General features: G+C 44.7%; 1 protein-coding gene across 5 annotated transcripts; it reads right to left on the bottom strand.

The window, feature by feature from the left end:
* Positions 1 to 7,065: 7,065 nt before the first annotated feature.
* LOC103012170 (RNA-binding protein 4B) lies at positions 7,066 to 17,219 on the bottom strand. 5 transcript variants are annotated; one of them, XR_009009216.1, is made up of 5 exons: positions 16,743 to 16,851; positions 15,947 to 16,370; positions 10,207 to 10,883; positions 8,356 to 8,577; positions 7,066 to 7,750 (listed from the first exon to the last, which is right to left on the bottom strand). XR_009009216.1 is itself a non-coding variant. In XM_007171017.2 (4 exons), the coding sequence occupies exons 2-3, from the start codon at positions 16,356 to 16,358 to the stop codon at positions 10,216 to 10,218; spliced, it is 1,080 nt and encodes a 359-aa protein (XP_007171079.1). In that variant the 5' UTR covers positions 16,359 to 16,370; positions 17,043 to 17,219; the 3' UTR covers positions 7,066 to 7,669; positions 10,207 to 10,215. The 5 variants fall into 5 exon arrangements, 4 of the variants coding, with proteins under 4 accessions (XP_007171079.1, XP_057408549.1, XP_057408548.1 ...); XM_007171017.2 differs by lacking the exons at positions 8,356 to 8,577; positions 16,743 to 16,851 and adding an exon at positions 17,043 to 17,219 and having other exon boundaries at positions 7,066 to 7,669; XM_057552566.1 differs by having other exon boundaries at positions 7,066 to 8,577.
* Between the last annotated feature and the right edge of the window lie 374 nt (positions 17,220 to 17,593).

Genomic DNA, 17,593 nt, shown 5'->3' with positions numbered 1-17,593 from the left:
TTTCTTTGCTTACTCATTTAGTGAATATTTTCCTCACAGAATTGTAGTTAGGGGGATAGGAAACTGCCCCAGTGCCTGGCAACAGTGCCTGACATGTAACAGGCATTTAATAATAAATATGTATATATGTAAGCTATCATTTGAATGATGTGCTCCTCCTGGGAACATACTACCCTCTGCCTTTGCCCTCATCCATTCATTGCCCTAGCAGTTACCAGTCATTCAGGAAACTGAGTGCCAGCATAGGACCAGACCCGGGGGTGGGACCGGAGGATTCCTGGATGGCCCCTGTTAGGGTTGGTGTTGTGCCCCATCCCATAAGTCAGCAGTCAAGAAAGACAGAGGTGGCAGAACTGATAACCTAGGAGGGCCCTTCAGCTTTGAGATTTGGTGATCCCTAAGGGCAGAGTTTGAGTGGGTTTGTGTCTAGGTCCCACAGCTGGGAAAGAAAGGAGGGGGAGCTGGAATCTTTGAAGACTGAAGAGGGAGTGATGACAGCTCTCCTCCCTCTAGCTCCCTACATGGATAGGGTGGAACCCTCTCTTTTGCTTGCACACATCACAGTTCATCTGTGATAATGATGGCCAGTTGAGTGCTTTGCATTTACTCCGAACAACTCTAAGAGGAAGTTTACAACTCTAAGAGGAAGTTTATGATGAGGAAACAGGCTCTGAATGGTTAAATTGCATGTCTAAGACCACAGAAAGGGCTTGGATTTAAGTTCTGGCTTAATTTAAGTCCAGCTCCAGAGCCTGAATTTCATCCATTAGTCTAGTGAGTGTCCTGAGACATGTGGCAGTGCGAGCTCCACTCCCAGTCGCACTCGGGGTTCTGACTTCCCTGCAGGGTCTGGACCTCCGAGCTTCCTCCAGCCAGACCTGCGCCGGCCCATCTTGAGCTTGACTCACCTTGTCCGGTTCAGTGCAGTGCGGTTCTGGGTGGGGGGGTGGGGTGGGCGTGTGGCAGCAGTGGCATGGTCTCTGGAGTGTTGGCCACTTACTCAGCTTAGGTGGTCTTGGCCCAAATACCTCTTTGTGTCCCTATGGAGAGGTGAGGTATGATTCACAAACACAGCCACTGAAGCGTACTGGCCATGCCCCAACGTGGAGGGAATATAATGGTACTTAGGGTGGGGAGGGCCTTTTCCCTAACCGCTCATTTTCCTAATTCTCATAATAACTGTCCTGCCTCTGAGATACCAGAGCCAAGGGTGGGCCAGGGACACTATCACTGGAAGTCTAGTTCACCTTGCCAAATGCAGAGGCTTACCCCGCCCCCGAGTAGGGTAGATAGAGTCTAGCCTTAGGACTGCTGGGTGCCTTTGCCAGCTGTTCGTCTCCATTTCAGTAGCTTCTTTCTTTGGCTTTCTGCTGTGGTGAATAGGCAGTAGGAATCGGGGGTCTTTTTTCCTCACCACTGTGTGTGTGTGGGGAGGGTGGCCAAATTATTTAACCTTTCTAAACCTCAGTTGCTTTAATTACCAGGGGAGACAAAGGATGCTACCTCATTGGGTTCTTGTGGATTAGAGATAATGGGTGTCATTAAATCCATAGGGCTGTTGTGCGGTTTAAATTTGGCCTGGATCCTCAGAGAGCCCTGCAAACCTAAGACACTGCTGACTGAAATCATCTTTCCAGACCTTTCCCTCTTCCTTTGTGGGTTCCTGGGACTGAACTGTCATTTCTTGCACTTCGGTTCTCCTTGGCAATAGAGCATAGCCCTGATCTTAAGAAAGCCTTGAGGTGGATTCCTCTGACAAAGCTGACAGCTCTTCCTAGGAATGTATTTTTATTTCCTCCTTCCTCCTCCCAGGCATGCCAGAGACACTTCAACTCTTAGGCCCAGATTTGTGAGCCAAATTTTGACAAGCCATGAAGCCAATCTTAGGCACATTGCTTCCCTTTCCTGGGCTACCTTGCAGCCAGCAAACCCTTTCCTGCCCTTTGGACAAGCTCTGTGCAGTGCATTGAGTGCCCTGAGGGCCTCTTATCTCTCTGTGCCACACTGTCTAACTTCTTCGTGTGGCCGGAGATTGGAGGTAAGGGGAGATTGGAGTCCGCCACAGGCGTAAGAGGCAGGGTTCGGGCTGCAGTGGTCTCAGCTTTTGCCAGGCTGGAGCTGTGGCTCTGTAGCTGTTTGTCTCCCCCACCGCCCTAAGGAAGGTGTGGAGTAACAGCCAGGAGTTCAGAGACACCACCTGGGGGAATCTGGATGCTTTTCTCCCAGCTGCAGTGTTTGAATCAGTCTGCGGTTTCTTTTGCCTTGTACCTGAAGTACCTCAGAGTGCTGCTGCTGTGGCTGGGCCTTGCTTGAGTGGTGCCCAGAACCCCACCTCAAATAGCTGAGGGCTCAGGAAGAAATTCATGGAGATGGAAGGCCTCGGGTATTATTCTAGCTTTTTCTTTTCTCCAAACTGGGCCAGGGATGTCCTCTCGGCCTTCATTCCTCACAAACATTTCACCCTCTTTGTGGACTACTGATAAGTATTCTCATTTCAAGGGAGAGAAATATTAAAAAAAGTTTTAATCTTAAGGCACCAAGAATAAGCTGTAGAGTTTTGGTAGGATTGCATAAATAATTGTCCTCTGAACTCTCACAATGCTTTTACATTTTTTCTTTTTTTATATATAAATTTATTTTATTTTTGGCTGGGTTGGGTCTTTGTTGCTGTGCGCGGGCTTTCTCTAGTTGCGGCAAGCGGGGGCTACTCTTCGTTGTGGTGCGCGGGCTTCTCATTGCGGTGGCTTCTCTTGTTGCGAAGCACGGGCTCTAGGCGCGTGGGCTTCAGTAGTTGTGGCTCGCGGGCTCTAGAGCGCAGGCTCAGTAGTTGTGGCGCACGGGCTTAGTTGCTTCGCGGCATGTGGGATCTTCCTGGTCCAGGGCTCGAACCCGTGTCCCCTGCATTGACAGGCGGATTCTTAACCACTGCACCACCAGGGAAGCCTTACATTTCTTATAGCAGTTACTGCTTTGGTCATACTTTCTCATCTCTTAAGATCTCTGAGATCTATCTCATCTCCCTCACCCTTCAGCATTCAGTGGTGCCTAGTGTAAAACCCTTAGGTAGGGCCTGGCCCACAACAGGTGCTTAGCAATGTTAGAGTGGGAGAGGCACAACCCATCCCTGTAAAGGCTTGATCAGTCAGCCTCAGGATTTAAACCCTGCCCCCTTGAATCACATTTCCTTATGCATGGTTCTTTTCCTGTCTTTGAGGTATTTTTTCTTCCTTTAAAACAAAACATCAACTCTATCAGCTTCATGATTGGGGGAGAGACCTCTGTTATGTATCAGGCAAATCTCGCTATTCACTTCTTTTAAACTTTTAAAAAGTTTAAAAAATTTAAATTAAAAAAATTGAATTCTTTAAATTCAATAGTGCTTTACAATTTTCAGAAGTTTCACACGATTTCATATAATCCTATAATAACACTTCCCCCACACCCCGCCCCTGTACTGCCCCTCTCCCTTCCCTCTCCCCACTGGTAACCACAAGTTGGTTTCTCTGTATCGCAGTCTGCTTCTTTTTTGTTTTATTCACTAGTTGTATTTTGTAGATTCCACATATAAGTGGTAGCATACAGTATTTGTCTTTGTCTTATTTCACTTAGCATAACACCCTCCAAGTCCATCCATGTTGCTGCAAACGGCAAAATTTCATTTTTAATGGCTGAGTGGTATTCTATTATATATATTTATATACCACATCTTCTTTATCCATTCATCTGTTGATGGACATTTAGGTTGTTTCCACACCTTGGCAATTGTAAATAATGCTGCTATGAACATTGGAGTGTAATGCTATTCACTTTTTTTTTTTTTTTTTTAAAGGATTTTCTTATTTATTTATTTATTTATTTATTTATTTTTGGCTGTGTTGGGTCTTCAGTTCGTGCGAGGGCTTTCTCCAGTTGCGGCAAGCGGGGGCCACTCTTCATCGCGGTGCGGGGACCGCTCTTCATCGCGGTGCGCGGGCCTTTCTCTATCGCGGCCCCTCCCGTCGCGGGGCACAGGCTCCAGACGCGCAGGCTCAGCAATTGTGGCTCACGGGCCCAGCTGCTCCGCGGCATGTGGGATCTTCCCAGACCAGGGCTCGAACCCGTGTCCCCTGCATTAGCAGGCAGATTCTCAACCACTGCGCCACCAGGGAAGCCCGCTATTCACTTTTGTTCTGTCCAATCACAATGATCTTTCAGGAAAAATGAATCTGATCCTGTTACCTTCAAACTTAAAACCCTTTAATAGCTTCCATTTAAGTCTTATTTATTTATTTATTTATTTATGGCTGCATTGGGTCTTAATTGCCGCGCGCGGGCTTTCTCTAGTTGCAGCAAGCGGGGTCTACTGTTCATTGCTGTGCGTGGGCTTCTCACCATGGCGGCCTCTCTTGTCAAGGAGCACGGGCTCTAGGCACGTGGGCTTCAGTAGTTGTGGCATGCAGGCTCAGTTGTGGCTCGCGGGCTCTAGAGCGCAGGCTCAGTAGTTGTGGCGCATGGGCTTAGTTGCTTCGCGGCATGTGGGATCTTCCCGGACTAGGGCTGGAACCCGTGTCCCCTGCACTGGCAGTGGATTCTTAACCACTGAGCCACCAGGGAAGTCCCCCAGTTAGTCTTTTTTTTTTTTTTTTTAATGAAATACTCTTTTCTTTTTTTTAATTATTTATTTTTGGCTGTGTTGGGTCTTCGTTTCTGTGAGGGCTTTCTCTAGTTGTGGCAAGCGGGGGCCGCTCTTCATTGTGGTGTGGGGGCCACTCTTCATCGCGGTGCGCGGGCCTCTCACTGTCGCGGCCTCTCCTGTTGCGGAGCACAGGCTCCAGACACGCAGGCTCAGTAGCTGTGGCTCACGGGCCCAGTTGTTCCGCGGCATGTGGGATCTTCCCAGGCCAGGACTCGAACCCGTGTCCCCTGCATTGGCAGGCAGATCCTCAACCACTGCGCCACTAGGGAAGCCCCCCAGTTAGTCTTAAAGATGAAATTCCTTAACACAGCCCACAAGGCTCTCGTCAACTGTGCTGGAACTTACCTCTTCAGATTTCTGCCACACAGATTTCTCCTGCCACAGAGCTCCCTTTCTGGTTCCTACTGGGCACCACACTTCCTTGATCAGGATCCTTCACATATGCTGTTTCAACCTGGAATAACAACTGCCCCCCTCCACCTGTCCCCCAAAGTCAGTCACTATTTACGTTTTCAAGGCACCCTGTACTTGTCCCTCTGTTGTGCTTATGAGAGACGTGGTCAAAGTTTGCTTCTCAACTAGGAATCACATATGTCTCATTCATCACCCAAATCTTGGCCCAGAAGGAATTCAAATCACTGATGAATGAATTCCAGAGCTTTTAGTGTGAGAGGCCTCGTGGGACTCTAAAATGGTATATAATGAGGAACTTGGTCTTGGTGAATAAAAGGAATTTTGTACCCACAACATGCAATTTCTAAACTGAGGTTTAGAAATAAAACTATTTGTTCCTATTCAACAGTCCTCTTACGCTGGCTGAAAACTAACCCCTTTCCCAGTGTCATCTGTTTTGGGTAGAGTGAAAGGATTTTCTAAGGGAGAAATATTTTATATGATTCTTCAAGGCTTTTCTCCTCCTAAGAAACTTACTTTACCATTTATTATTTTCTAAATTATTTTATTTTTTTGGCCACACCACACAGCATTCAAGATCTTAGTTCCCCGACCAGGGATCAAGCCCGTGCCCCGCTGCAGTGGAAGTGCAGAATCTTAACCGCTGTACCACTGGAAGTCCCTACTTTACCATTTAAACTGTGCTGTGCAATACAGTAACCACTAGCCACATGTGGCTAATTAAAATAAAAACTTCTGTTTCTCAGCTTCACTAGGTACATTTCAAGTACTTAACAGGCACATGTGGCTAGTAGCTACAAATTGGACAGGACAGATATAGAACACTTCCAACACTGCCAGAAGTTTTACTGGACAGTGCTGATGTAAAACTGTTTTGCAGAATCCAATTTTTTTTCTAGCTTGTCCTGCCAGTGATATGGAAATCAAGATATGTTAAATTTCTATGTTAACTTAGCACAGAGGAGGACCAGAGATTTTGGTGAGGCTAACAAAAGCTGTACATATTTTCTTTCTTTGCTCTGTCTGATGCCTTGCAGATCAATCACAAGGAAATCTCAGCATCTTTGCCTTCTTTTTTGTAAAACAAGGACAATCCCGCCTCCTTGGGGAATATTGGAGCTAACATAGGTATTGGATGTACATCATCACTAGTTGGAGTGTGTGCATAGAGATTAACCTCTCTAGATTGTTGTATCCTACCCCCAAAAATCAAGGAAAAGTTTTGCTTCACCTATGTCAAAAGTATTTTAAATACAAAATATGTGGGGAAAGTACTGTATAATTAATTGTTAGATAAAGGTTCACAGAATTTATATCACCATGTGATACAGGATATAATAAAGCTTAAGTGGGGTTGAGTCCATCATTAAACTTGTTTTATGAGGATCTAAGCAATAAGAAAATGTCCATAAATCCTTAAAAAAAATTTCTAGAGGACACATTTTATTGCAGAATATTATCACTGCCAGTTATGAATACCCTACTTGCTTTTCTGCTCAAAATACTGACACGTTTCCCCATATCATCATAACTATTGTATTCACTTTAGCCAAAGTCTAATCCTAGTTTAAATTGTGAATTTAAATGAACATATACTATGAAGTCAAATTGAGACTCTGACAGGTCCTTTGTTCTGGCTCAGCCTTTTCCTGATCCAGGGTTCTCTCTGTGGGGCTTACTTCTATCACTACTAACCTGGGTTTGCTGGCCTATAAAAGGGAAAAAGCAGCTCTGGTTATTTAGAGAGAAGCAGCTGACTACCAGGTAGGTATAGCATATTTATCAATGTCTCAAGATGTTAGCTAACTTATCTCCACTTATTGCTGCAGCCATATTACTTATCTGACTAAATCCTTCCTTGTACATCTAAATTTCAGATGTCTATTCTGTCACTGAAGTTTGTGGTTTGAGCACAACTGAGAAAGAACCAGAAGATATTGGTGGTAAATAACAGCCACACAAATACAAAAAGATACTTAAGTGTTAGAAACGTTTATTTGTCAAAATATTAAAAAAAAAAAAAAAAAAAGGGGAGAAGTGGAGTAAAACAAGGCTAAATTTCAGCCAATGCTGTACCATGATCACAGGTCAGACATAAAAAAACAAAACAAAACAAAACAACAACCAAAACCCCAATGGTCCTAGCAATTTCAGAAGATTAGCTTCAACGTTAGAGTCCAGAGCTAACAGAGAAGAGTAAAAGGCTGCTTGCCACTACATGGTCATTTTAAAGGGAAAGGAGATGTTGCAGGTAGACGGGGAGAAGGGTTCAACTCCTAAGGAAAGCAAGATAAGAGGGATTCCACTGTACAGGAAAAAGGGGATGCCAGCATAATCCTTACCTAGGGCTGCTCAGAGGCTGAGAACATAAGGAATAGAGTGAAAGGCTACAGAGACTAGTATCAGGAGGAAAGAAAAGTCAACTTAGAAGAATTAAATTAAGAAAGAAAACATAGTTGGTCACAAACTCCTTTGTTTACTGAAACATGAAGCAATGGAAACATCCCGGCAAAGGGGACCGCGCGGAGCAAGTTCTCATATATGACCGCAGCCCGAGGGTTCAGTCCGCAATTATCCTACCTGAAAGAGAGCACAACACAAGAGGCTTACACAATGCCTGGAGAGCAGCTTGGCTCCGAGTACAAGGGCCCTGGTCCCGTCCTGTATTCCAGGGGGGAAAAAAAGAACAGAACAAAACAAAACCAAGTCAGACCGGATCAAACTTAAAACTCATATAATTACCTAGGAGTCTACTATGGCTATATATAGGAGTTTACTTTTAGTTATATATAGAACAAGAAGCAGTCTATCTGGAAGACTGCTGTGCTGGTGATAAACATATCTTTCTCACTTTCTTACCAATCTTTTAGGCAAGACTACTTCTGTGATACAAGGCTACTGTCGCTGCAACAAAGGGCATACAGATATTATCAAGAACCATAATTTATCCAGAAAAATCAGAAGATGCCAAGGTCTCAAATATGGCCAACTGCACTTTTCTAAATTTGTCTCATTTTTAATCTTTCACAGTGAACAAATTTTCAGAAATGACAATCACAAAGGGTTTCAAGGAGTTGGTTCATTCATCCTCCAACATATCTGCATATCATACTGTCACAGATTTAGAGCCATAATTCCAGTAGTTCCTTTAATTGACCAAATCTCCCTTACCAAATCAAAAGAAGAAATCCTAAATTCTCTAATTCTTCCACTGATGATGGGAACTCCAGACACCAATGGCTGGGGGAAAAAAAAAGTTAACTCACACCAAGTTCCTCTACTTATTACAGACAAAGGGCCAAATCTTGGTCTTGATCTGTGCCAATCGACTTCAAAAGTTGTGACGTTCTTGAATCAGTTCTGCTAGGGTGAGACCCGAATTTGGATCCCCAGCAGTTCTGGAGTATTTCATCCTGGCAGCCTCATTAACATCAGGCTCCTGGGACTGCAACCAACTCAAGGTTATTCAGTCCATTTGAGGTTCACACCTGGAAGGTAAGTTTCTTTAAAAGTCATCACTAAAAAGAGGTTAGTTGAACAACCACTGCTCGCAGTCAAAAATCACTTAAAAATACCTTAGCAATACCCTTTAAAGACCACAATATACACTACTTTAATATTTAACTTTGGAACATATTTGAGAGAAATATAAGTTATCCAATAGAAGATACCACCTTACTTTAGAGGCATATCCTACTTCATGGCAGATCCAGCAGCAATAAAAGTAAAAATAATGGCAAACTACACTAGTTGTAAGATTATCCTCTTCATGCACATGAACACACACTACACAGCGGTCTCAGGGGATCTGTCTTGTCATGGTCATATAGGACATAACTTATCACAGGTTCACATCATATTTGCTTCCCACTACGTAAAAGGGCAAATTCCTGTCACTTGGTTTTCTTCTACACATATACCAAAGGGGTACTCAGGAACCCTGAAAACTCAGTGGTAACTCAGTTTAACTTTGCTACGAGGCCTCCAGTTCCTGATGCTCAATTTCAAGGTACAAGTAAAACCATGAGAATAGAAAGTTATGATGCAATTTCCACTAAGATGAAGAGTTTTATCAATCTCTAGATACTCCTAATTATTCTTGACATTCGAACATCTTTGCTATACATTTTCTGAAGTAGGAAAAATTGCAGGGTTACCACCAATGGGACTTACACACATCAGAAAATTACCTGTTTTATCTAGCTCCTTAAATGTTCCTCTCAAAACAAACAAACAAAAATTTGCTGGAAGAAATGGGAAGTGTCAGGCTCTAAATGATAGCATAAGCCATGCAGAAATACGGCTTAAGTGCCCACACAGAACACGATGCTCTGGATTACTAACAAGGAAGGGACACCATGGGACAGTGGCATCAAAACGTTCTGCTTTCAGGCAAGTATCCTGGAACTAAACACCTAGAATTTAGAGGATTTTATGTGGCTTATAGATATATTAGAAGAGTTTCCTCTGATAAAGGCTCATGACCGAAGTAGTAGTTTTATTAGCAAACTGGAAGCCTGAAGTTATAGCTTAAATTCTCACTGGTGACATTCATTATTAACTCCTGAACCTGTACTCTTCAGCATACACTACAGTGACTTTTGTGGTGCAAAGAGAAAGTGGTTTTGGACTCAGGCACGCCTGAGTTTGAATTCTGGCTCTACCTCTCAGTTACCAAATGACTTTAGGCAAAGTACTTAACCCCTCTGAGCCTTAGTTCCCTTCTCCATAAAAGAAAATATCTTAAAGGCTAGCTGTATGATTAAATGATATAATGTACAAAGAGGGCACTCAACAAGTGTTAGTTCTCTTAACTATGTCTCTGTAACCCAGATCTGCTTACACTTGATTAAAGAACAATATTCTTACTAACAAACTGAGTTGCTGTTGTTCTCTCAGAAGGAACAAATGGTTGGTTCGAGTTGCAAACTAAAACCTCAACAGGCCAAATGAACCCCTGGCCTAAGTTAGAGAAATACTTAAGACTAACATGCAATTTATACCTTTTGGATACTGTCCTGACAGCAAACAGGTGGCTTTAGCCTCCTCTATGTGGCACAGGTCTCCCTCCTGGGGAACTAAATGGAATCTCTTAACCACACCCACCCCACTCTCACCTCCAGTTTTTAAAAGGCTGAGTACCGTGCTCGGTCCACATACTGCTCCCGCTCATACCGGGCCATGTCATACAGAGAATTCCGTGCAGCTGCTGAAGCCTGAGACAGCTCACTCTCTGGCCCATAACCGTAGCCCTCTCCAACTGTGGGGAGCACAGCTGCAGCACGACGCAGGGGGCTCCTGTCCCTTCCGTAATAGGAGGAAGTGGTGGCAGCGGCAGCAGCCATAGCAGCTGAGGTGGCAGCAGCGCCTGAGTTTGGCAACAGGTGTCTGTCGTAGGGATCAACAGAAGTGGAGTTGAGGTGACTGGTCACAGCTGTGCTCTGGACTTGAGGCAGATGGGACATGGTCTGCTCTGCGTAGTTGTACGCGGAAGCTGCTGCTGCCGCTGCCACTGCCTCATAAGAACGGACTCGGTAACGCTTATAGTAGTCGAGCGCTCCGTACGCGTCGTTGTAGTACATGGATTCCCCGTAGCCCATGGTGTACGGTGTGCGCACCGCTCCATACTGTTCGTTATACTGCTCGGTAAAGTCCGCCACGCGACCCGTACGGTCTACCGGACACTCTTTGGACCAGTGCCCCTCTTTCCCGCACCGATAGCAGCCACTCTGGTCTCCCATCCCAGGGGCAGTCCGAAGCCGGCTGGTGGACAACTGCACGTGCATTCGTTTGCCTTGAGGAAATAGACGTAAGAAGATTTATTATAACTCATTGACATTCTTTATCCTCCCCAAAATGAAAGTGAACTAGTTGGCAAAAGACACACAAACATACGCACACTCCTGCAACCCTACTTCAGCAATCCCCTCCAAAAGAAGTTGAAGTTTTAACAGATGAGAGCTAGAAAATTTGAGTCCTCAGAAACCAGTCAGTACTTTCTACTTACACCAGTAGATCGGGATTCCCTCCTACTTCCGTCTCCACAACTTTCTTCTCCAACACAGAAATTGAGAAAGTTTCCACTTTTCACTACTATTATTAATTCTAACCATTCAAAACCTGACCGTTTTTCCGAATCAAATATCCAACAAAACCTCACTTATGACAGAGGAAAGCATCCTACCTCTCACTGATTTACTCAGGGCCACATAAGGCCTGAGCATTTACTGTAGCTTAAAAACCACAGCAATATGCTGTCCATCTTGTTTCCTCCAGCCATTTTTCCAGGTGTCACCAGAAGGCTATGTTGGGTACACAAATCATACCTGGCTCATCATCTGCTTCAACTCTAGTACCTCTAAGAGTTAGTTATAAGACCCTCCACATTTCAACCCCACTCCCACTTTTTTCAGCAAGGGTGAACCCATGCCTACTGTGGAAAAGAAAACTACTTGATCTAGGCCTGTCAACAGTTAGAATTAGGTCTTGAAGCAGTACTGGTTTCTCAGGGACAGTGTGCTTCCATGTAATGCAATGATCGGCATTTCATCCTGCTATGTAGTTTACAATTCTTTATAGGGGATTATCTACTTGTTAGAAAAACGCAGCATTTGCCTAAAGGCTTCTGGGCACCCATACAAACAAGCCACATCCATACTTCCAGAAAATGACCAGAACGAGGAACAGCTAAGAGAAGAAACAATCTTTGCCCTGGCCGTGTGTACCATCAAGCCAAGGGACCCTTACTAATGAAAGCATCCAAGGTCTTTAAAAGCAGTTTGAGAAAAGGCATATTCTTGGCAGCATTTAGTGCCAAACTGCCTAAGACTTTGGAGATCAAGTCAATGCTTTACAAATTGTAGCCAAAAGGCAGCCAGTACAGACGTAGAGAACATCACTCTAAAGGGCGGCTCAGAACAAATCCCCCCTCCGCGATCAGTAAGTTGCTCTCTCTTTAACAGACCTTGTTCTGGATGCAGCTATGCGATAGGAGGCCTCGTGCTCCACCATCCTGTTGGAAACAGCCCGATTCAGGACGGCAGCCAGAACAGCGCCATGCACTGACCCTGAGAGGGGAGCGGGTTAGTGCAGTAATATCACTTTAGTCAAACTCAGTTCTGCCCAATGTCCAACATTCCTACCACCCCAGTTTCTAGCAGTTGCCGCCTCAAACTTAAAACCCTTTCTTTAGCAGAAACAAAGGTGCTCAGGTTTTTACTTCCAGCTGCTAGTAGAGAGGCAGCATCCACCATCAACGCTGATACCGTCAACAGATACTAAATGGCAATAATTCTCTGAAAGCAGCAGTTAGCCATCCCAGTATTTTCAGAGATTTAGATATTCCCATTCTTAGAAGTTATTATGGGCCAAATGCTAACTGTGCTGAGAACAGAAACACACTGATTTTGCCCCAATTTATATCCCAAATGTATAATTCCCTATAATTTACACTGGAGGATTACAAGTTAACTTGGCTTTCAAACATGCATGGTGACATTAATCTGTGTGAAAGACACAAACTGTGCTCCAATTCTGAAGTCAGTGTAACAATGCCAATCTAAAAAGCAGCCAATCCAGAAACCTAAAAGTACATTTTTAAGGAAAATATTTAACTTGCTCCTTTATAGATTATGGGTCCATTTTTTTTGAGAAATAAAACCCAGTTTTTTTCGCCCCCACCTTGATGTTTCTATTAATACATCCAGTCTTCACCACTGCTTTATTTAGAGCGGAACTCACAAGTTTACAAACATTTGAGGCAAAATCTACCCCTGTAGTAGCTGTGAAAAGGATTCAGGTAAAAAAATTTTTTACCCAGAACTAAAAGATCTGCAACAGAAGTGACAGGTTTTTTTTTCACATAATCTTTCCAGAGGTTGTAACTAGGCTTTTAATTTAAATCCCCTAAAGCAGCGGTTCCCAACCTTTTTGGCACCAGGGACGTTTTTTGTGGAAGACAATTTTTCCAAAGACCAGGGTGATGGTGGTGGTGGTGGTGGTTGGATGATTCAAGCGCATTGCATTTATTGTGCACTTTATTTCTGTTATTATTACATCAGCTCCACCTCCTATCATCAGGCATTAGATCCCGGGGGTTGGGGACCCCTGCCCTAAAGTTCTTATAATTGAAATATACTGTGCTTCTCTATTACCTTAAGGAACCAGGGCAAAGAAAATTGAAAGAAGATTAAATTCTACCACTCTACTACACTTGGAGAGGCCAAAAGCTTAAAGATTTTCTGAGATCTCCAAAAAATTACTGAGATGTGTTGCCAACATTTCCCAGAAAACCAGCCCCCGCAAAAGTGTTTTGTTTTGAAACAAAGAGGCGGGCAACTTGGGGTCCTCATTGCTGAGCTCCTATCAAGTGCCAGGATCCAGAGAAGATTAGGGATATAGCTGATATACAACTGTACTCCAATTTAATGCTTGTTTACATATTGGGGAAAAATGAAATGTCTGAACTCTTACATATCATTCCCAATTCAGCTGCCTGAGTAGTTACTTGGGAATAGCTTCTTTAGGGTCTTCCAATGCAAACTGTTTGCTAACTCAATAGTGGTTCAGTTCACTGCTGCCTGTGGAGAGGAAACATCCTGAAAGACCCAGGTAAACTCAGATTCCGCTGCTTTCTTTCAGAAGTCATATAATGAGGAAGCCTATGGCAGCCATTAACACATAAAGGTTCAAAAGATGCCCAAAGTGGCACTCTTAAGAGGCCCCCTTCATTAGATGACTGAAAAGGCTTTATGGAAAAATGTGACAAATTGGTATCTAGATTGTATTTTCTGTAAAACTGCAACTTATTATCCAATGCTAAACTTTCTCTTGTCATCTGGGAAAAGAACAGAGCTGGTTATAAAAATGTCTGTACGTACGTACGCCATTGAGTGCTTTTTCCAGGGGCCCAGGCTAATAACATGAAAACCAAATAAAGGATCCTTTTCTTCCAATAAAGACATTAAAAAAAAAATCTCATGGATCATTGCGTTACTCAGATATCTGCTTCCTGAAGTAATTAAACTCACTATATTAAAACAAACATTCCTTTCATCAAGTCCACTCCCCCCAATTAACTGATTTCCATATACTTATTTTGGCCCCTACCCTTTTATTCAATTGCATATTAAAAAGGCAAGAACATGCAGTATTATACTAGAATACCTCTGCACTTTGTACCTGACTTTAACTGCACTTTTTACATTTTGCTTGTTACTTGTCAAGAGAGAACCCCCATTTCCCCAACACCGTCCATTCATGATCCCCTCCCTCATCAAATGAAAATAATTAAGAATATTTTTAAAGCTGTCTGAAGTGCAACAGCTAATAATGAAAGCCAACTATTACATTTTAAATAAGTTTCTAACCGTAACAGAAACACTCATTGTTGCAAACACCACTCACCTTTCATCATACAGTGCTTTTACTGTCAAAACACTTTCACATCTTATTACCTCATTCTAGCCTCACTACCATCCTGTGAAGGAGGTATGGCAGGGATCATTAATTCTATTTTATAAGTGGGGAGAATGAAGCATTGAGAGGTTAAAACACTTGTCCAAAGTCATACGACAAGTTAACGGTAGAAAGTATCTACAACTTTTGCCCTGTGCTTTAAAGAGTAGCTAAAGGCCAAGACAACACTGGCTGAGGCCAAAGATATCTGACGCACCATTTGTAATCTACTATTTGCACACTTTCTTACCCTTTTCTGGTCAATTTTTCCTCTTCCTCATTTCTTTTCTGTTTTCTAGGTTTAGTAGAGGACCCTTAAGTACTTCTTAACAACCCTTTTAGTGGCACTCAGAAAAAATGGTCTTAATTTATGAACCTGAAAAGCGGCTATAAACGTGCGGTCCAAGATAGTGTCAACAAAAAACTTGTAGAACAGCGCTGTATAAGAGAACTTTCTGTGACGATGGAAACGTTCCATAACTGCACGAATACACTCTCCACTAGCCTCATACGACTTCTGAGTGCTTGAAATGTGTGCAGCACAACTGAGAAACTGAATTTTTAAATTTATTTAATTTCAATTTAATAGCCACATGTGGCTAGTGGCTATCATATTAGCACAGTCCTAGAGAGTCTTCAGTCAACCTCTTGTGGTATTAATGACAACATATGTACGTTTATTAATGACATAAATAATTCGATACAACACCCTTACTGGAATCTCCTCAGAAGCAGGACCATCATTCCCATTCAACCTAATATTTTTAGAAATTTCTTTTTTTCCCCTTAGGGTTAAATAATAGTAGGTGGAGCAGAACAGTCCATGGCATGGCTTTTGGCTCTGCTTGTATAGTTCAGACCGAACAAACCTGAGTACTCAAAAGATACTCCCCAAATCCAGATTCACCACCCAGATTTATAATATAGGGATTCTTCGAGATGTCTTCGTTGTTCTTTCCCACCACAGCCCATCACCCAAGGCAGTAAAGAGTATAAACTCTAAGCATTTAAACTCTCAAATATAAGGCTTCCTTGTCATAACAGAAGAAGCAGGTAACCCACAGACCTTTATCCTCCCTTCTCCCATGAGATACTCATTTGCCCAGGCAGATTAAACTTCCAACAGCACCCAAATGAATGATGGCCTGCAGGATAAAGTAACCCACCGTTTGTGATTCTACAAAGTTGCTGAGAAACACCTCGGCAAATCTGAAAAGGAGAAGTGTTTGCTTCTCCAAGAGTAAGCTGTACTTAAGCGTGGTAAACATACAATCTTTCTATTACTTCCGGCTAAAACGGAATGGACGAAACCACCCTGCCAGCCCCATGGTCCTGTGTTCTTGCCTCTGTCTAGAGCTAGACCCCACTCAGTTTTGCCACCCAGGCCCCAGAGCAGTTCACCTTGAAACTCTGTGTTGTCAAGGCCCCTGATGGCCTCCACTGCATCCTCTGCCCGCTCCATATGTACAAAGGCATAATCTTTCACGATGTCACATTCGATGACTGGACCATACTCCTCAAACTTGGCCCGAAGCTCTTGGTTGGTACAAGTAGGACTGATGTTGCCTACATGCAATTTGGTTGAAGCTTTGCTCTTATTCTTGCTGGCTTCCACGTTGATGTTCACCCCGTGCAGCTTGTAGTGGTGCAGGTTGCGTATGGCATCCTCGGCCGCCGTCTTGTCCTCTATGTGCACAAAGCCGTAGTTCTTAATGATGTCACACTCCAGCACCTTCCCATACTGCTCGAAGAGTGAGCGGATCTCCTGCTCTGTGGCCTCCCGGGGCAGGTTTCCAATGAACAGCTTCACCATCCTGACAAGAGCCTGGAAAAGAAGAAAGGAGATTTCCAAAACTTAGGGGTGAAGGAAAAAATTTCAGTGCACTGCATTTTGGATTAATCCTCCAAAGTTCCTGGCACCATCAAGATCCTCACAGAAACGTTCATTATGTTTTCAATAGCGGGAGGAAAGGTTTACTCTTAAGGAGTAGTGTGAGTTGTGTGTGACACGCGAACAGGTCGGGTGTCAGCAGGCAGTGCACAGCCCATCATCTCCGTTAAATGAGGCGCATTTTTAGTAACAGGTTTAGCTGAAAATACTCTTTGGGGGGCAAGTAAGAGAAGACTCCAAGCAGGGGTCAAGAGGCATATATCTTACTGTCCCTGGTAACAAGGTTTTGGAGGGAAATCTGTGTACCTCTCTTCCGTGCGGCATCACCTTTCAAGATACTCTAAGAATTAAAAGGCCCCCTTTGCCCCAACCTGGGACACCCGCGCCCCAGCGGCCCAACTCCAGTTCCTTCGCCCCAACAAAGACTCGACCCGACCTCTGCCCCGCCCCCTCCGGAAACCCGGCCCCGCCTCCTCCCGGTGTCTTCCCCGGACCTCCCGCAGCAAAAGGAGAAACCCTAACCCTGGGCCAACCCTGTCCGCCAAAGGCCCGGCCCGGCCCGGCCCTCTCCTAGGCTCCCCACACACCCACAAGAACCCCTCGCACCTCCGGGTGGCGGCGGCGGCGGCGGCTCCCGCGTCAGAGAGAACCCTGCAAAATGGCGACGGCCGCTCGAGCCTCAGCGCGACCGGGCCCTTTCTCGCGCGCCAGCTCACGCACGCGCGAGTGCGCGCTGCCCCCCCTCACCCTCGCGGGAGCCGGACGACCAATCCCGCGGCCGCATACAAATGGCTGCCCCGGGCTCTGCTCGCAGTCGCCCCGTTACGGGGGCGGGGCCGGCTGGTGACGGCGCTGCGGAGCGGAGGTCAGCCCGCCCTCTGGCCTGACTAGCCAATCACCACCTTGGAAGGTGGGCGGTCGTCGCTCAAGCGTCAGAAGGGCCTTGGGCGCAACCACTGACTTGGTGAAATCAGAAACCCGGGAGAATCACTAAGCATCACAATGGATCGTGCTATTGGGCCCTGTGGGGGAGCGGGGGTTGGGGAGGAAGGCGGCTGCTGATGACAAAGGGTTATCTAACTGGGTCCCTTAAAAGGGGGTTTTCTTTGCGCCTGCCAACCTCTATGGCAGTTTGGGACAACACTTTGGCAATAGAG

Source organism: Balaenoptera acutorostrata, chromosome 9 (genome assembly GCF_949987535.1).
Source record: "Balaenoptera acutorostrata chromosome 9, mBalAcu1.1, whole genome shotgun sequence".
Classification (NCBI taxonomy): domain Eukaryota; kingdom Metazoa; phylum Chordata; class Mammalia; order Artiodactyla; family Balaenopteridae; genus Balaenoptera; species Balaenoptera acutorostrata.
Note: the sequence above shows the minus strand (reverse complement) of the source record. Positions and strands in the feature narration are given on the sequence as shown.